A 20898-nucleotide genomic window follows, 5' to 3' on the forward strand; every position below is an offset into this window, starting at 1 on the left:
AAATCTTACCTGACCTGTTGGAATTCTTGAAGTAGTAACAAGCAGAATAGAGGAAGGAGAATCACCGGATGTTGTGTACTTGGATTTTCAGGTCTTTGACAAGATGCTACACATGGCTGCTTAACAAGTTAAAACCCCATGGTATTGCAGGAAAGAGTCTAGCATGGATACAGCATTGGCTGACTGGCAGGAGGCAAAGTGTGAGAATAAAGAGCCTTTTCTGGTTTGCTGCAGGTGTCTAGTGGTGTTCCACAGGACTCAATGTTGGGGCTGTTTCCTTTTACATTTTGTGTCAACGATTTGGCTTTTCTGGTCAAGTCTGCAGATGATACGAAGGTAGGGGAGGGGCAGGTAGTGTTGAGGAAGCAGAGGCGACAGAAGGATTGAGACAGATTGAGAATGGGCAAAGTGGCAGATGGAATACAGTGTCAGGGAGTGTATGGTCATGCACTTTAGTAGGAGCTAAGCGTAGGCTATCTTTTAAACTGGAAGCAAACTCAAAAAAATCAGAGGTGCAAAGGGGCTTGGGAGTCCTTGCGCAGAATTCCCTGAAGGTCAAGTTGAAGTTTTAGAGTTGGTGATGAGGAAATCAAATGCAATGCCAGCATTCATTTTGAGGGGATTAGAATATAAATGCAAGGATGTAATGTTAGGACTTCATAAGGTGCTGGTGACACCTCAGTTGGAGTATTGTGAGCAGTTTGGCTTCTATTTAAGAAGCTTGTGTTGCCTTTGGGGGGGTTCGGAGAAGGTTCACAAGAGTATTTCCGGGAATGAAAGGCTTATCATGAGGACCTTTTGATGGCTCTGGAGTTTAGAAGAATGAGGGGAGATCTCATTGAAACGTATCAATGTTGAAAGGCCTGGAATGGATTTGGTAAGGATGCTTCCAATGATGGATGAGTCTAAGGCCAGAGGGCACAGCCTCAGAATAGAGGGAAGTCCACTTAGAATGGAAATGGGGAGGGATTTCTTTTGCCAAAGGGCCGTGAATCTGTGGAATTAATTGCCACAGGCATCTGTGGAGGCCAAGTCATTGAGTGTATTTAAAGCAGATGTTGATATTCTTGATAAGTCAGGGCAACTTCTTCATTCATGGTGCAAGAGTGGAACGAGCCTGATAGTGAAATTTATAGATCTGGTTCAATTGCAACACTTAAGAGAAGTTTGGATAAGTAGGTGGCTAGCAGAGGTATGGAGGGTTACTATCCAGATGCCAAACAACAGCACCGATCCCTGCCACTTGTCACAGCCAGCATCTACCAACAATCTGTGGCTTGTCTTGTGAAGCAAATTTTGAAACCCATTTACTACTTCATCATGAATGCCAAGCCACTTAACCTTCTTAAAAGTCCATGTAGACATCAAAGATTCAAAGTACATTCGTTATTAAAGAATGCATAAATTATACAACCTGGAGATTGTGGCTCCCTGTAAACAAACCAAACCAAGAAACCTGAAAGAACCCAATTAAAGAAAAAAAACAATACCCAGCAAGAGAATGAAAATAAAACACAAATCACGCAAGCAATTGAAGCGAACAACAATCATCCAAATCAGAGTCCTTGGATGTGAACCCCACAGCAGCCAGGGGCAGTCTTCATTGCCTCAACACCATGGAAAGAGGAGTGACCATCACAGAGAGGGAGCAAAATCTGCTCTTGTCTAGAATCCCGAAACCCTGTCTTTTCAGTCTATCTGGGCCGGCGTTTAAATTGACCCAACAATGGAACAGCAAAAGGCTCCAGCGCCCTGGAGAGAGGAGTTAATATCGCAGAGAGTGAGCTCTCGCCTCTGAACAGTGGATCATTCCTCAGCACTAGGACCTGGGCACTGCTGCAGTGACCACACTGCCTAGCAACTGGCTCCAGGCTCAGATTTCGCCACCCTGCCCACAGCCACTCTCAAGCTCAGAGCTCAGAGTAATCCAACCTTGCACCAGGTCAGTTGTACGGGTAGCAAATCTGTGGCCCAACTTCTCCACTCCGAACGGCTCACACATTCTTGGCTCGTCCCCTCACTGTGGCGACAACTTACCTCAGAAAAGGCGTTTTAGTCGGATTTCTTAACTTTTCAACTAACAGTGAGCCGTTGCACACATTTGGTAGCGCATTCTTAACCAGAAGTCACACTCAAAAAGTTGGTGGTGTGGTGGACACTGAAGGCTATCATGGTTTGCAGTGGGATCTGGACATGGCAGATGGAATTTAATGCAGTGTGAGGTTTGCACTTTGGCAGGAGCAACTAGGCTAGATCTTAGACAGTGAACTGAGTGTTGTAGGACAAAGGGATCTGGAATACGAGTCCATAATTAATTGTAAGCCTTTGGCACATTTGCCTTCATAAATCTAAAGTATTGAGTACAGGAATTGGGAGGCTATGTTGAAGTTATATAAGACACTGTCAAGGCCTAATTTGGAGTATTGTGTGCAGTTTTGGTCCCCTACTTACAGGAATGATGCAAAAAAGGTTGAAAGAGTGCAGAGAAAATTTACAAGGGTGTTGCTGGGTCTGGAGGACCTGCCTGAGTTAAATGAAAAGATTGAATAGGTTAGCACTTTATTCCTTGGAACGTAGAAGATTGAGAGGAGCCTTGATAGAGGTATACAAAATTATGACGGGTACAAAAAGGGTAAATACAAGCAGGCTTTTTCCACTGAGGTGGGGTGAGACTACAACTACAGCTCACGGGTTAAGAGTGAAAGGTGAGAAGTTTAGGGGAACATGAGGGGAAACTTCTTCACTCAGGGGGTTGTGAGAGTGTGGAATGGGCTGCCAGTGCAAAATGGTGCCTGTGAGCTCCATTTCAACATTTCAGTTTGGATAGGTACATGGACATTAGGGATAGGTACATGAAGTTTGGTAGGGAGATGGAGGGCTATTGTCCTGGTGCTGATTGTTGGGAGAAGGCACTTTAAACGGTTTTGGCACAGACTAGATGGGCCAAAGGACCTGTTTCTGTGCTGTACTTTTCTATGACCATTACTCTGTCTTTCCCTCAACGTTTCTGGTAACCTCCTCGAAAAGATTGATTAGACACAGCCTAATCCATGTTGACTATCACCATCAGGCCTTATCTATCCAAATGCTTATATATCCATCCCTTAAAATGTTTTCAATTATTTATCAACTATTGACATCAGTCTTACCAGCAAATAATTTTCTATCTTATTCTTAGAGCTTTTCTTAAACAACGTCAGCTATCCACCGGTCCTCCTACACCTCACCTATAGCCAAGGACGTTTTAAATATTTTTGCCGGGGCCCCTGCAATTTCTGCACTGGCTTCCCACAAGAAACCTCGTCATGGCGTGGGGAATTATTTACCCAAACTTGCCTGAACACAGCAGCAACTCCCCTGCTGTAATATGTATATGGCCCATAACCTCCCTGCTGTAATATGTATATGGCCCATAACCTCCCTGCTGTTTTGCTCAGTTCTGTAGACTCTGTATCCGTCTGCCAAGGAAATACAGATGCCAAAAAATCCACCTAAGATCTCCACATCTCTTTTGGTTCCAAGCATGATCTTCAACCTATCCTTATAAGAGAAGATTTCTATTCCAGGCAGCACCCTGGGTAAGTCATCCTCTGCAGCTTCTGTAAAGCTTTCATATCCTTTTTATAATGAAGTGACCAGAAATGAACACAATATTCCAAGCGTGGCCTAACCAGAGTTTGATAGAGTTCATAGCTCCCAAACCCAATCCCTGGACAAATATACCTTAGCATCCTATCAATTTACGCTGAACACGGACCTCAACATTCCTCTGTTACTCCACACAGTTATGAATCCTGTCATTAACCCTCTATTCTGCCTTCAAATTTGACCTTCCAAAGTGAATCACTTCACAATTCTGCAGATTAAACTCCATCTGTCATTTCTCAGTTTACCTCTACATCCTGTCGAGGTCTGACAACCATCAACACTAGCCACACCACCTACTAACTTATCTTTCCACTTTCTCATCCAGTCTTTTATAGAAATAAGAGTAGGGGTCCTAGAAGAGATCCCTGTTGAACAAACAACACACAAAGTTGCTGGTGAATGCAGCAGGTCAGGCAGCATCTCTAGGAAGAGGTACAGTCGACGTTTTGGGCCAAGACCCTTCGTCAGCCTGAAACATCGACTGTACCTCTTCCTAGAGATGCTGCCTGGCCTGCTGCGTTCACCAGCAACTTTGTGTGTTGCTTGAATTTCCAGCATCTGCAGAATTCCTCGTGTCCCTGTTGAACAACACTGGTTACTGACCTTCAGGCAGAATATTCACTGCTTTCTTTGGCCAAACCAAGTTTGAAACCACAGCCAGTTTTCCCCAGGTCCCATGGCCTTCTGATTTTTTAGATGAGCCTACCATGGAGAACCTTGTCCAATCGCTAACTAAAATCCATATCACCTTATCCTCTGCTCTGCCTTCATCAAATTTGTTTTGTCACTTCCTCAAAGAATTCAATCAGGCTCTAGGGGCCTCACAAAGCCATGCTGAATATTCCTAATCAGACCGCCTCAGGCTTGTCATCTGTGGCTATGATGACTTTGCCCAAAAGGGCGCCAGTAATCCCCTGCCTTGCCACCCTTAGCAGCCTTGAATGCATTTCATCTTGTCCTGCGGATTTATCCACCTTTAAATCTGTTAAAACATACAATAACTCATTAATAAGATACTGAAATAATTTCTCATTTATCTTCCATTTACTGGGCTGTGCACAAAGTTATTCTTAATTTTCATTAATTAAGACTCATTCAGTTCTCATCCACAACCTCGAGTCCAACCCAGACTGCCATTTTGGTCAGTAATTTTCCCTGGTTACCTTGTCTCCAGGAATGTGTCAATAGAGAGAAATAGCAAGAAACAGGCTCTTCAAGTCTGTGCCAAGCACCATTTACTGTAATCCTTTTTTTTTAATTCTCCACTGCACTCCAGATTTTACCCCTCACACTCACACTAGGGGCAATTTACCAACCAGAATTGCTTTGGGATGTGGGATGAAACTAGAGCAGCCAAGGGAAACCTGTGCAGTTATAAGGAGTGTGTACAAACTCCACATGGACACCAGATTGAACATGGTCTCTCGAGACATGAGGCAACCTCCAGCCACTGGGTCACTGTGCTGCCCAACATGCTTTGGAATTTTCCTTAATCTTCTCTGCCATTGTAATTTCATAGTCTTCATTAACGAATTTTAAATAGCCCCTACATATTCTATGGCCCTCAAGGATCTGATGTTTACAAATTGTGCCTATTTTATTCTTGATTTCCCTTGACCCCTAGCGTTTCTTGAGCTGCCATCCTTTCCCTTCACCTTTACAGGAACACACGGGCTTCAAATTCACTAATTTCAAGATGCACACTGGTTGGATCTACACCCACCTCTAATTAACTGTTCTAAGTCTATTTCTTCCAGGTCCTGCAAATTATTTTGCTAACAGCCTTCTCTCATTTCAGGGTAATAGCTTTCAGACCACCTGTATATCCTTTTCCACAAACTACTTTGAAACTTGTGTCACTACCTCAAGTCCTCTGACTGACACTTATTTAGCAGAGCTATCTATGCATTAGCCTTAAAAAATTTCACTGGACAAATTTTAAAACTGTTAGTCTCTCAACACTTTTCACACTAAAGCAATCCCTGTTAACATCGGAGAAGCTGAAATCCCCTATCAGCTTCTCCGTCATGCTTGAAGATGTAAAACTGTGGAACGCTGAACTGTCAGATTTTCCCTTCTTTAAGCCATTCCATAACCAAAATACTAAAACATAATCTGGTGACAGGTTACTACTTTTGTGAAGGAAGATATGTCAGGGGAGAATACGGTTAGAGTGACCCGTGCATCAGACGTATCAAAAGTGATTACTCCAGCAGCTTTTATTTTATTTAAACACTTTCTTCATAAAGACACCTTCAGTATAGTTAAATTGGTTACATTTTAAGTCTGTAAACAGCAGAATTGTACATCCACACTTAAACAGGACACAGATGACTTGTGTCAGTAAGACGTGGCTCGAGTATCAAAGTGTCTGAGAAGCTTCTTATTGGGAGGCATAGGCAGTTAAAGTGTGGTTACACCACTGGACTAAATAAATACAGACATGCTATCATATAGGGAAACTGCACGTGATAGTCCCAACAATGGACAAAGGAATATGAAACTTGTCACCCCTTTCCCTCTCCACTCTTGCTCTGTACTATTCTTATAACTGCCAGGATTCAATATTTAATCAGCAACAGCTGATCGATGTTTTAAAGTCAATTTGGGCAAGAGGAACTATATATACATATAAATTTTGAAAAACTGTAGACAGTATCTTCTGGTTCCAACAGCCAGTCAGGTCACACACACCATAGTTAAATCAGGCTTGAAGTCCAAAAGACCAAGGCATCTAATTTTGTAATACTGTACTGGGTTTCTATTTAAATGCAGGTGCTGAGGGATACCTAAGGAACCTAAAGTTATGGTAAATGTTCAGTTTTAAGAGGCTTATGAAAAGTTCATAGATACAAGTGTTAAAACAATGCATAATTATTTTCTTAAATAATGGTCGGTCATCTTCTACAAATATTTTGGTAGAAAGAAAACGCGTTTTCTGAAATTGCAAACCACTTTTTGTAGGCTGACTTTTGTTCCCTTAACCCTGAACCTCTCAACATGATTCAATGGGATTATGTGCAAGCTCATCTTTCTGCATTGACTGGAAAGAGTGCAGTGCCACTGCTGAGCACAACTAATACTTAGAGTTTACAATCCTAGAATATCTCAGTCAAACACAGCAAATTCAGCACTATGCTTAAAACAGCTTTTCCCCTGGTCACAGCTTCACCAATGCTATGAATATCGAACTGTGCTAAAGAACGTGGTTCAGTAACTCCTCTCACCTTATTGCAGTTGAAACTGAATGTCTGGGGCACCAAAGCTACTCCAGGGCAACAGGTGACCAAGTAAACAGAATCCTTGGGTGGATAAAGTTCAAATAGTAATTGCTTGAAACTTTCAAATGCAGCCAGGAGTACGGTGGAAAGCTACATCAGGTTACATATAGAAACAATGGGGATAATAAGGTTATAAGGTCTTCAGGGCACTCCGATTGTTCTCATCTGAGTAGTCCACATCTCCAGTTTCACTCTTTAAAAGGCAGAGCAAAGTGAGATTTTATCTGTTAACACATTCAGAAGTGGCTTCATACCTTAGATACCAACATGTTGAACATAATCATCTGATTCCAATACAATCCTGGTTTCAATTAGTAGCATTTAATTTTAAAAGTTTCAGTTCAGAATGCATTTTGTTTGGAAATAAGAAATCAGAGAATTTTAGTTAACTTTAAAATGGACCAACCTTTATCCTCAATGTAAAGCTGGGTCAACAGCCTCTCCCTTCTGTCAGCAGTTTTTAGATGACAATGATCAGTTATCTGGATTTTGTTCCAATATCCCTATCACTTAACTTGGACTGTGAGTTCACTACATGAAGGTGCACTGTAAAACCAGCAGGAACGTGAGGGCAATAAATAATGATTGCAATCAAGGCATTGGATGGCAGGTAAGGTTGGTAGGATTGTATATTCCAGCATATTCTGGCATCAGTACCATTAAAAAAAGACTTGTTAAACATACGTTTACCATTGAACATGAACGAGTGAGCTCAACATTTTAGGATGATGCTGTTTTAGTGTACATACACAAAACACAAACAGATTCTATCAATTGTATTAAAAGCAGAAGAAAAGTTAGACATGTCAACCCCATCGAATGAGAATTCTTGTATCAATGATTTTTCAACGTTTAAGCACAGCATACACTTAAGGCGATCGCATTATATTTTAAATTTAAAATTTCAATAGTGTTCCCCTTTAGAATTTCACAGATTGGGAAGTTCTATCTGCAGTCAAAGTCAATCTAGAAACATTTACACCTCAGTTACTGCACACTATTAATCCATGGACTCTGTTCCCTCAGAGTTAAATAAGAATTAAAATGTTTCTACAAAGACAAGTGTCTGGTCTAGTAAAAACCGTTGTAGCCTTGAAATTGCCAGGGTTTAATGTCATGTCTCTGGAAGCTGGTTAATATCTGTCAGTTTTGTGTCGTTGAGGATTGCACGGATACTCTCCAGCGTTTCCGCCTGACGAATCCGCTCCAACTGCACCTTTTGGGGGAGGAAAAAGGGCTTATTGTAACTACTTCTGGTAATTTACTCATGATCACACAAACATATCATAACATGAGGGGACTCAGTCACTTACAACTGAGGACAACTGTTCAACGCCAAGGCCCTGCAGTTTCAAGTCTGTGATGTTACACAGACTGGCAGGGAAACTGATCAACACAGGGTGCATATTTCGTCAACCAATTTTTAACACCCATTGCTCTACTCCTCCACTTAAAGCAAATACCTTTTGCGGAGAGTGTGTGACTGTGCTGGTTTAAATAGAATGGTATCTCATCAAGTGGTCATTCTTCCTGTGTGAAAAACAACTCTGAAGGCAGCACTTCCAGTGAGGGTCACTGATAACAAACTGTAGCTTCCGCTCTGCCCTCCTCGTGGGACAAGCTGACCAAGCAGCAAGTGCCTGAGAGTTCTCAGGAGGTAAAACTGCTCAACGTTGAGTCAGTTGAGGAACAACAAGGTCAATTTAAGAGGCAATACACGCAGTGCAAGAAATGTTCTACCCAAGGTCAGGAGAAGCAATAAAAACAAAAGATCAACTACATGGATGAATAAAGATCTACATAAAAATGATTGAAAAGACAGCTGTACAATGATACAGAGAAAATAGTAATGATGTTGACTCAAACACGAGGAATTCTGCAGATGCTGGAAATTCAAGCAACACACATCAAAGTTGCTGGTGAACGCAGCAGGCCAGGCAGCATCTCTAGGAAGAGGTACAGTTGACGTTTTGGGCCAAGACCCTTCGTCAGGACCAACGGAAAAAAAGAGATCGTAAGAGATTTGAAAGTGGGAGGGGGAGGGGGAAGATCTGAAATGATAGGAGAGACAGGAGGGGGAGGGATGGAGCCAAGAGCTGGAAAGTTGATTGGCAAAAGGGATACGAGGCTGGAGAAGGGAGAGGATCATGGGACGGGAGGCCTAGGAAGAAAGAAAGGGGGAGAGGAGCACCAGAGGAAGATGGAGAGCAGGCAAGGAGTTATTGTGAGGACAGAGAGAAAAAATGTTGACTGTAGGGCATATGAAAATATGAGAGCTATAGGTAAGAGGGAAATTCAGATTGCCAAAAGAAAGGTTGAGAAGGATTTTGCTGATAATGCTAAGATTGACCAAGAGATTTTTTGCAATACTTTAGTAGCAAAAGAAAAGTTAAGGAGGAAGTTAAGTGTACTATGAATAACAGTGGGGCGATAAATTATGTAGAGAAGGGCATAACTGACACTCTTACCCCATAGAAAGGGTGCAGAGGAGATTTACAAGGATGGTGCCTGGATTGGGGAGCATGCCTTTTGAGAATAGGTTGAGTGAACTCGGTCTTTTCTCCTTGGAGCGACGGAGGATGAGAGGTGACCTGATAGAGGTGTATAAGATGATGAGAGGCATTGATCGTGTGGATAGTCAGAGGCTTTTTCCCCAGGGCTGAAATGACTAGCACGAGATGGCATAGTTTTAAGGTGCTTGGAAGTAGGTACAGAGGAGATGTCAGGGGCAAGTTTTTTTTATATAACGCAGAGAGCGGTGAGTGCGTGGAATGGGCTGCTGGCGACAGTGGTGGAGGCAGAAACGATAGGGTCTTTTAAGAGACTCCTGGATGGCTACATGGAGCTTAGAAAAATAGAGGGCTATGGGTAAGCCTAGGTAGTTCTAAGGTAGGGGCATGTTCGGCACAGCTTTGTGGGCCAAAGGGCCTGTATTGTGCTGTAGGTTTTCTATGTTTCTATATTTTGCTAAAGTATTCACGTGAGAAGATGTTAGCAATATGCCAGCAAGTGTAGAGAAAAATAAGGTTGTTTTAAGTGAATTAGATCTTAGAAATTGAGGTCCCGCTTCAGCTGAAAGTTAATAAATCTCCAGGGTCAGACAACATATATCCGAGAGTACTTAGAGGTCTGTGATTATATATACAAACCCCCAAAATGTACTTTTCAGAAGTCAGTGAAGACTGGTGTAATCCTCAAGGACTGAAAATGGGCTAATGTTGTCCCGGTACACAAGAAAGGTGACTGCACTGACCGTGGTAACTATAGACCAGTAAACCCAATGTGTAAGATAGTGGAAACAATAATAAAATGGAGTGGAAAAGCAGCTGATAAGAACAGGCATGTTAGCAGAAAGCCAGTGTGGGTTCAGAAAGGGGTTACTGATATGCTGGAGTTCTATGAAGAGGCAACTAAAATTTATAACAATACAGCAGTTGATACCATTTACTTGGACTTTCAGAAGGGTTTGACACGATACCCCACAAGAGGTTAATAATCAAATTACAGGAGGTAGGGAATCAGGGTAAGGTGTGTGAATGGGAGCAGAATTTGCTAAAATTCTGTTAAGGTGAGGGGATAATTTTCACACCTAGATGTTAAAAGTGGGGTTCCGCAGGGATCAGATTTGGGGCTGCTGCTGTTTAGAGGGCTGGGCTAATAACATTCAGGCAGCAGAATCAATACCATTTGATCTAAACAAAATCCAGATGTGGGCAGATAAATGGCAGATGAAATTTAATGTATGTAAAATATATACAGGAAGTGAAAATATACAATGAGGGTCTTGAGTTAGAAAGTGCTCTGTATGAGAAGGATTTGGACAACTTGTAGAGTCATCACTACCAATATCTAGACAATGCACTGAAGCAATTAGGAAGCCGAGGAGAACATTGGGCTATATAATGTGCTCAGTGGAGTTGAAGTCTAGAGACGTTCTCCTTAAGCTGTATAATACGCTTCTGAGGCCACACCGAGTACTGTGTACAATTTTGGTCTCCATATTTTGTGAGGGATGTGAAGACACTGGGGAGCATTCAAAGAAGGGCAACTAGACTCATTTCAGGTCTGCAAGGTCTGAGCTATGAATAAAGATTGAAAGAATTAAATCTTTTTAGCTTTAGTAGACATAGAATGAGAGGAGACATGATAGAAGTGTTCAAAATCATTAAGATGGATGCCAGCTGCTACTTCAAAATTAATGTATCAAGGACACGGGGTCATAGTTGGAGACTGGTTAAGGGGAGATTTCAGACTAACATCAGGAAGCATTTCTTTACACAGCGAGTCGTGAACACATGGAACAAACTACCTAGTTGTGTAATTGAGAGTAGTACTTACAGACTTTCAAATCTAAACTCAATAGTTATCTCAACACACGATGTGAATAGGAATTTAGCAAGCTTCGTTGGGCTGAATGGCCTGTTTTTGTCAAAAATGTTCTAATGTTCTCAGTTAACATTAACTGAGTGAACCTCCTGCCTTTAAACCGCCAAGTGGGAGAGAAGAGAAATCAAGTCATGCTTAGAGCTAAGCAGCACGATACTTCCAAAGTAAAGGCAGCAGGAAAGGAGTTCAGTATATTTCTGAGTCCTAGGAAACTGAGTGGCAAACTGCTTGAAATACTGCTTTAAGAAAGTGAAGATACAGGGGGATAACAACACACCAAAAGGGGAGCATGCTGTTTGAGAACTAAACTAAATTGAAACTTTGGAGTAAAGATTATGAAAGCTTATGGAGTGTTAGCTTTCATAAGTTGAGGGATAGAGTTTAAGAGTCGCGAGGTAATGATGCAGCTCTATAAAACTCTGGTTAGGCCACACTTGGAGTACTGTGTCCAGTTCTGGGCGCCTCATTATAAGAAGGATGTGGAATCATTGGAAAGGGTACAGAGGAGATTTACCAGGATTCTGCCTGGTTTAGAGAGTATGGATTATGATCAGAGATTAAGGGAGCTAGGGCTTTACTCTTTGGAGAGAAGGAGGATGAGAGGAGACATGATAGAGGTGTACAAGATATTAAGAGGAATAGATAGAGTGGACAGCCAGCACCTCTTCCCCAGGGCACCACTGCTCAATACAAGAGGACATGGCTTTAAGGTAAGGGGTGGGAAGTTCAAGGGGGTATTAGAGGAAGGTTTTTTACTCAGAGTGGTTGGTGCATGGAATGCACTGCCTGAGTCAGTGGTGGAGGTAGGTACACTAGTGAAATTTAAGAGACTACTAGACAGGTATATGGAGGAAGGTGGGGGGTTATATGGGAGGCAAGGTTGGAGGGTCGGCACAACATTGTGGGCCGAAGGGCCTGTACTGTGCTGTACTATTCTCTGTTCTATTCTGAAGGAGGAAGAGAGAGTTGCAGGATAGAAAAGGAAGACAAACAGAAGAAAATCCACAGCTGCCAGAAATCCAAAGCAACACACACACACAAAATGCTGGAGGAACTCAGCAGGCCAGGCAGAAAAGAATAAACAGCTGATGTTTTGGACTGAGATCCCTCTTCAGGAAGATGGCTCATTATCTGTTGACACCTATCTTCTTCATAAATGTGCTGTCACTTTGAACACTGGGTGAGATTGGATCAGACTGTGGCACATTGGGCAACAACATTAAACCAAAAACAAAAAGGTACTCGAGCTTCATAGCAAATACTGTTAGGTTAACATTTCTAAATTAATCTGAGAACAAGAAATCTGACCTAAAATAATGGTATTCAAGGCCCAAGGAGAGGCACAGAACCAATTCACCTCACATGCTGGCCTGGCTCAATCTTACTACACACTTGAAAATTAATTGCTTACCTGCAAAGTTTGGGAGAGTTTAACAAAATCTCTCTGCACTTGCTCACTGACATCCAGTTCAGTCTGCAGCCTCTGCCCTTTGTTTTTCTCCTCGTACAGCAGCTGCTCCAGACTGCTCTGAAATACAAGAGAAAACCCCAGGTTGGTTTTTACCATTATTGCCCAGTGCATTATGGAGCTCCTTCTGCTGGTAAACCTCGGCTGTCTGTAGCTCAGAGGCTCACTGATTTAACCGTCAGCAGATGCATTATGCATGCAGTAAATCCTCTCACTGAAAAGCAGAATATCATTGTTTTATTTGCTAAAAAAACCTAATCATTAAGTAAACACACGAACAGATTCAAATTTATCACATGTACATCAAAACATTTAGTCAACAACACATACAGGGATCAGCCCACAAGTACCATCACACAATCCGATGCCAACATCACATGCCCAGTGTTCCGCAGAACAATACAGACAGCAACAATAAAAAGAAAGCAGACCCCTTTTCCACCCTCCCTCCTTACCACCCCGGGGCCTCAGTCCTTGGTCCCAGACATCAGGCCTGTGACCTCCGGTCCCTGGTCTCAATGACCACCAACCTCCGGAAGAGCAGACCCTCTACCTCGGGACTGCAGCCTTCAGTTCTGCCCACCTATGGGCATTAACCCCAGGACTCACTGATCACAGGCCTGACCTTTGCGCCTCGACTTAGACTTCCACGGGTCTCCAACCCAGGTGACCTGGGGGATTGCTGGTCTCCTCAGCATCTGAAGATCTGATCACTAACCTTCAACCCCAGAAAACTGTAAACTAGACTATGACCTGAGTCGAAGTCCATGTCACAGCAGAAGGTTGAACCTCAGCTTCTGCCCAACTCGTAATTTACTGCCCCGATCTCTAACTCTCCCTTATGCTGTCCCTAAATGCTAACCTGGCCCCTAACTCACTGCGTGGTCCCAAAACCATTCTTACAAATCTAAGCAATAACTCAGTCTGAGCCACGATCTTGAAAGATATCACAGCTCAGCGCCATCGAGACTGGAAGTGGCAAATAGACTATGTTACTAAGAAACAGTCCTTGTAATCCAATTATTTTCCACGTAGCTGAACTGGAATGTGTAATATGTTCACTGCGCCATTCCCAACGGGATCGGAAAACACCGTTCATCTGTGCTGTAAATATGTGGATTGAGAAGGTTATAATCCAAAAACTGGATTACTTTAGGAAATATCCAACCTATTAATCTCCCTCTTGAACATACTGAGTGACCAAGTCTTCAGTCCTCAAGCAGATAACTCTAAAGATGCGCTGGCAATCAGTCAAGAAATTTCTCCTCATCCCAGTCCTTTCATTTTGAGATTGTGACCTCTGACTCTAAATGTTTTAGTCAAGGGAAACATCATCCCTGCATCCCTGATATTACTAAACCGTATGAAATCATTGGCTCAGCCTGTCTAATCTCAGCACAGGAGAATCACTGAGGTAAACGTGTGTTCAACTCCCTCCATCACAAGTAGGGACAAACCAGGCACAATATTCTAAACACATGTTGAACTCCCTCTATCACAAGTAGAGACAGACCAGGCACAATATTGCAGGTGTATTCACACTAGGGCGCTATATAATTGCAGTAGGATTTTTTTCATTTTGTTCACAAACCCCCACTATAAATGCCACCACATTGTGCCTTCCTAATTACTTACTGTACATGCCTGTTCCCTTTCAGCAATTTGTATACAGATACTTCAGTCTTCCTGGATACCCATCACCTTTCCATCTTTCATTAATATTTTATATTGGGTCTTACCAAACTTTAATATTGCACATTTTTGGCATCATGTTTTTAGATTATGAGGACACGCAGTCCTCTTTTATTGTCATTTAGTAATGCATGCATTAAGAAATGATACAATGTTCCTCCAGTGTGATATCACAAAAACACAGGACAGACCAAGACTGAAAAACTAACATCTCCCCAATTCACAGAGCTTGTTTATAACCCCCTGAAATCCTGCAGCATCCTCCCACAAACTACACTCACATAGTTTAATGAATGTACACTACATTCTAAATGGGGAACAGGAGGTGCAAAGGGACTTGGGAGTCCTTGTGCAGGATTCCCTAAAGGTTAACTTGCAGGTTGAGTCAGTGGTGAGAAAGGAAAATGCAATGTTAGTATTCATTTCAAGAGGACTAAAATATAGGAGCAAAGATATGATGCTGAGGCTTTATAAGGCATGGTCAGACCAGACTTGGGAGTATAAAAACCATAGAAATTTACAGCACATTACAGGCCCTTCGGCACACAATGTTCTGCCAACCATGTAACCTAGCCTAGAAGTTCCCTACCGCATAGCCCTCTATTTTACTAAGCTCCGTGTACCTATCTAAGAGTTTCTTAAAAGACCCTATTGTATCCACCTCTACCACCGTCGCTGGCAGTGCATTCCACGCACCCACCACTCTCTGTGAAAAACTTACCTCTGACATCCCCCTTGTACCTACTCCCCAGCACCTTAAACCTGTGTCCTCTTGTGGCAACCATTTCAGCCCTGGGAAAAAGCCTCTGACTATCCACATGATCAGTGCCTCTCATCATCTTAAACACCTCTATTAGGTCACCTCTCATCCTCGATTGCTCCAAGGAGAAAAGGCCAAGTTCACTCAACCTATTCTCATAAGGCATGTTCCCCAATCCAGGCAACATCCTTGTAAATCTCTTCTGCACTCTCTATAGTATCCACATCCTTCCAGCAGTGAGGTGACCAGAATTGAACACAGTACTCCAAGTGGGGTCTGACCAAGGCTGTAACGTTACCTCATGGCTCTTGAACTCAATCCTACGGCTGATGAAGGCCAAAACACCATACAGCATTGTCAACCTCAAAGCTGCTTTGAGTGTCCTATGGACACGGACCCCAAGATCTCTCAGATCCTACACACTGCCAAGAGTCTTACCGTTAATATTATATTCTGTCTTCAAACTTGACCTTCTGAAATGAAACACTTCACACTTATCTGGGTTGAACCCCATCTGCCACTTTTCAGCCAAGTTCTCCATCTTATCAATGTCCCGCTGTAACCTCTGACATCTTTCTAGACTGTCTACAACATCCCCAACTTTTGTGTCAACAGCAAACTTACTAATCCAACATTCAACTTCCTCATCCAGGTCATTAAAAGAAAAAAATCACAAAGGGGAGGAGTTCCAGAACAGATCCCTGCAGAACACCACTGGTCACTGAGCTCCATGCAGAATATGAACCATGTCCAACCACCCTTTGCCTTCTGTGGGCAAGCCAGTTCTGGATCCACAAAGCAAGATCTCCCAGATCCCATGCCTTATTATTTTCTGAATGAGCCTTGAATGGGGAACTTTATCAAGTACCTTACTGAAATCCCTATACACTACATCCACTGCTCTACCTTCAATGTGTTTTGTTACACCTTCAAAGAATTCAATCAGGTTCAAAAGGCATGACCTGCCTTTGATAAAGCCGTGCTGACTATCCCTAATCAGATTTTTTTCCTCTCCAAACGCTCATAAATCTGCCTCTCAGGATCTTCTCTAACAAATTGCCCACCACTGAAGTAAGACTCACCGGTCTATAATTTCCTGGGTTATCTCTACTCCCTTTCTTGAACAAGGGGACAATGTTAGCAAGCTTCCAATCCTTCAGTACTTCTCCCATCTCCATTGATGATGCAAAGAGCAATGCCAGAGGCTCAGCAATCTCCTCCCTTGCCTCCCACAGTAGCTTGAGCTATATTTTGTCTGGTCCTGGTGACTTATCTAACTTAATACCTTTCAAAGGCTCTAGTGCATCCTCTATCTTAACGTCTATACACTCAGGATACAGGCCTTTCATTTTAATTTGTACTAATGGAAACAGTTCTACCGTAACATGGATCTAGCACTATAGGCACTATAGCGGCTATCGGCATAGAAAAACAAATGTATCTTGTTTATCCATAACGTGAAGCCTGATTATCTTACGCATGTCAAGAAATGAGAGGTAAAGAAATAACTGATTTTTTTCCAAATTTTTCCCTCCAAAAATTCCAAGAGAGTTAATTTTATTCTGTCAGCGTAGTGCTTTGTAAATTCTGTATAGGGAAATTTGTGACCTGAACCACCATAGCGGGAAGATGGCCTGTGTAGCAGGAATATGCCTGTAACGATGAGAAGATGCAGGACATTTCCCTCCAGTCACTCTACTACTCTGAACAGTGATGGCTCCAAGCTACCAGCCTGGGCACGGGTACAGTAATTGCTGTGGGTTATTCCCCAGTTATAACTGGAGAGATAATAGAGCCAATGTCTGCAGATTGAAGCACACAGTGTGATCATCTGTCAGCTCAGGGAGGATGACAATCACAGTTGTAGGATGGTCTTGTCACATGCGATTTTGGTAAGAACCACTTCAGTATTGAGACAGGCAAGGAAACTGAACTGCAGAATTTGCGGTGTAAAGCTCTGGAAAAGATTAGCATGGACAGTAACCAATGACATGTTCAGAGGTTGTGGGCGTGGGTAAAAAAGATAATGGTTTGGATTCAATTAATGAATCCAGATTCTCTGCAATCCAAGTGCTTTTAAGAGCAGTTAATACAAACACAAACACTCGGATTGGTTGCTGGAAAGAAAGGGTTAACCTTGATCCAGCAGACAATTTGTGAATGGTTGCTTAGAGATTTGAATCCTCTGGGCCTAGAGCTCCAGTGTACCAGCAATTGACAATCAGTCTAAATGCACTTAGAAAACCATAACATGATCTAGTGGAACTGAAGGGAGAATTGTATCTTCATTTGATTGTAAAGCACAAGTTGCAGGAAGATGATGGATAAGACCAATGGAACCTGGGTCCACCAGGTTGTTCCACAAGAATTATGTGTTCAGGATGATATACTGGCAGCAGAAGGGGATTGGGTATGGAGAAGGAACAAGAAAACGTATTTATTTTGGGTTCAAAAACTAGGCTACTGTCTCAGAGTACAACACAGAAACTGGCTCTTTGGCCCATCTAGTCCATACCAAAATCATTTAAACTGCCCACTTCCATAGCTCTCCATACCCTTACCATTCATGTACCTATCCAAACTTCTCTAAATGTTGAAAATGAGTTCGCATGCATCGCTTGTGCTGGCAGCTCAATCCACAATCTCATGACCCTCTAAGTGAAGTTTACCCTCATGTTTCCCTTAAACTTTTCACCTTTCACTCTTAACCCATGACCTCTATTTGTAGAGTCACCCAACCATAGTGGAAAAAGCCAGCTTGCAATTACCCTATCTATACCCCTCAAATCTCCTCTCAATCTTTTATGCTGTAAGGAATAAAGTCCTAACCTATTCAATCTTTCCTCATAACTCAGGTCCTCCAGTCCCAGCAAAATTCTTGTGAATTTTCTCTATACTCTTTCAAACCTTATTTGCATCTTTCGTGTAGGTAGGTCACCAAAACTGCACACTGTACTCCCAAGTTAAGCCCCACCAATGTCCTATACAATTTCAACATAACATCCCATCTTCTGTACTCAATACTTTGATTTATGAAGGCCAACATGTTTAAGGCTTTCTTTATGATCCTATCAACCTGTGACACCACTTCCAATGAATTATGGACCTGTATTCCCAGATCACTTTGATCTACCATACTCCTCAGTGCCCTACTGTTCACTGTAAGACCTACTCTGGTTGGTCCTACCAAAGAGCAACACCTCTGCATTAAATACCATCTGCCATTTTTCCAGCTGGTCCAGATCCTGCTGCACTTCCTCGCTGTCCCTAATCTTGGTGTTATCCACAAATTTGCTGATCCAGTTAACCACATTATCATCCGGTTGTTGATACAGATGACAAACAACAACGGACCCAGCTCTGATCCCTGCAGCACTCCACTAGTCACAGGTTTCCAGTCAGACAGGCAACTATCCACTCCACTCTGGCTTCTTCCACAAAGCCAATGTCTAATCCAATTTACTACCTCATCTTGAATGCAGAGTGACTGAACCTTCTTGACCAACCTCACATGCGGGACCTTGTCAAATGCTTTGCTAAAGCCCATGTAGACAACATCCACCGTCTTACCTTCACACTTGCCTGGTAACTTCCTCGAAAAGCTCTCTACGATTGGCTAGATATGACCTACCACTCACAAAGCCATGGCAACTATCCTTAATCAGTCCTTGTCTATCCAAATACTTGTATATTCGGTCCCTTAGAAATAACTTAACCACTACTGAGGTCATACTCATCGGCCTATAATTTCATGGTTTATGTTTAGAGGCTTGCTTAAACATCAAAACAACTATTGCCTATTCTCCAATCCTTTGGTACCTCTCCTGTTGCTAAAGATGATTGAAATATCTCTGCCAGGGCCCTGGCAATTTCTGCACTCGTTTCCCGTAGGGTCCAAGGGAACACCTTGTTAGGCCCTGGGAATTTATCCACTCTAATTTGCCTCAGGACAGCAAGCACCTCCTCCTCTGTAATCTGTATCAGGTCCATGAAGTCGATGCCACTTTGCCACACTTATATAGATTCTGTGTCTATCTCCTAAGTAAATACAAATGCAAAAAAAATTTAAGATCTCCCCCATCACTTCTGGCTCCACACGGATTACCATTCTGATCTTCCAGGAGACCAGTTGCATCCCTTGCAATCCTTTTGCTTTTCACATATCTGTAGAATCCCTTAGGATTAGGATTCTTCTTCCCCTTGTCTGCTAGGGCAACTTCACGTTCTCGTTTAGCCTTTCTGATTTCTTGCGTGCTTTAATCTCCATAAGTACCTCATTTGTTCCTACCTGTCTATACCTGCTAAGCACCACTTTTTTTTTTCCTTAACCAAGTCTTCAATATCTCTTGAAAACCAAGGTTCCCTGCACTTGTTATCTTTATCTTTTACTCTGACAGGCCATACAACAAGCTTTGTACTCTCAAAAGTTTACTTTTGAAGGCCTCCCACTTAGCAAGTACACTTTTGCCAGAAAACCTGTCCCAATCCACACTTGCCAGATCATTTCTGAGACCACCAAAATTGGCCTTTCTCCAATTTAGAATCTCAACCCATAGATCAGATCCATCTTTTTGCATATTTACTTTGAAAGTAAAGGCATTGTGAAAAGTGTTCCCCAACATAAACCTCTGTCACCTGCTCTTTCTCATTCCCCAACAGCAGATCAAGTATCACACACACCTTCATTGGAACTTCTACATACTCATTAAGGAAATTTCCCTGAACACATTTGACAAACTCTATCCCACCTAGTCATTTTTACAGTACGGGATCCCCAGTCAATATGTAGAAAAGTTAAAATCACCTACTAAGTCTGCAGCTGTTCATGGTTTACATGAATAATTTGGATATACAACTGTCTTTTCAAGTAAAACCAATAAAGCTGGAGGGGATATGCTCTGGGAAGAAAGCAAAGAAGCAGCATGATAGGCAATAGATTACGTAAGACAGAAGGTGACAAAGGGAGGGAGATATGGGGAGGCATGCAGTTTGGCATTTTGGAAGTAAAATTAAAAAGAAAATTTTTTTTTTAGATAATAAATATTAAATGTTGGTAAAGAGGAACCATGGTGTTTCACACTTGGTAACTGTGTAATTAATAGCAAAAAATTACTAAATTAAATGACTTGGGCTGTTTTTGGAGGCAAAGGTTGCAGCAGACAGAAATATAGCACAGAATGTTCAGCGAAGGACAGGCACTTGTGCCAGGTAGCCAAGAAGCAGAGAGAAATGAAGCAAATGGAAGGCGCTCAACTGAAAGCAGAAACAACTCATAACTAGATAATTGGCAAAATAAAATGGATACAATCTACTGACCACAATGGCAAGGTGGTTGCAAAATAGCAGAGCTCATTCCCAACTCCCAGGCTCCCTTTCACTGAACTCACCTTTGCAGTACCTTCCTTTTTCACTTGTTCCTCCAAGTTGTTCTTCACTTCTTCAAGATCTTCCAAGTGCTTGCTCTTCTCTTGCAATCTGGCTTCCAACTGGAAACAAATGCTAATTTTAAACCAAGCTCAGAATCGTGTGGAAAATTCTTCCTGCGCACTTCATCATTAGAGCCAGTGAGCATAGAAAAAAATAGGGATGCGAGAGAGTACCCCAACGGTCCTCGTGAAGTGAGTGTCGAGCTGCCTTTCTGAACCTTTATGGTGTGTGCAATG

General features: G+C 42.3%; 1 protein-coding gene across 3 annotated transcripts in view; it reads right to left on the reverse strand.

The window, feature by feature from the left end:
* Positions 1 to 5834: 5834 nt before the first annotated feature.
* rabep1 (rabaptin, RAB GTPase binding effector protein 1) overlaps positions 5835 to 20898 on the reverse strand; it is a 129929-nt gene continuing 114865 nt past the window's right edge. For all 3 annotated transcript variants that reach the window (XM_072242926.1, XM_072242927.1, XM_072242925.1), the window contains 3 exons: positions 20623 to 20721; positions 12727 to 12843; positions 5835 to 8145 (listed from right to left, as the gene is read on the reverse strand). In XM_072242926.1, the coding sequence (XP_072099027.1) occupies positions 8044 to 8145; positions 12727 to 12843; positions 20623 to 20721 (318 nt within the window). In that variant the 3' untranslated portion in view covers positions 5835 to 8043. The remainder of the gene's footprint in view (positions 8146 to 12726; positions 12844 to 20622; positions 20722 to 20898) is intronic.

Source organism: Mobula birostris, chromosome 25 (assembly GCF_030028105.1).
Source record: "Mobula birostris isolate sMobBir1 chromosome 25, sMobBir1.hap1, whole genome shotgun sequence".
In the NCBI taxonomy this organism is placed as follows: domain Eukaryota; kingdom Metazoa; phylum Chordata; class Chondrichthyes; order Myliobatiformes; family Myliobatidae; genus Mobula; species Mobula birostris.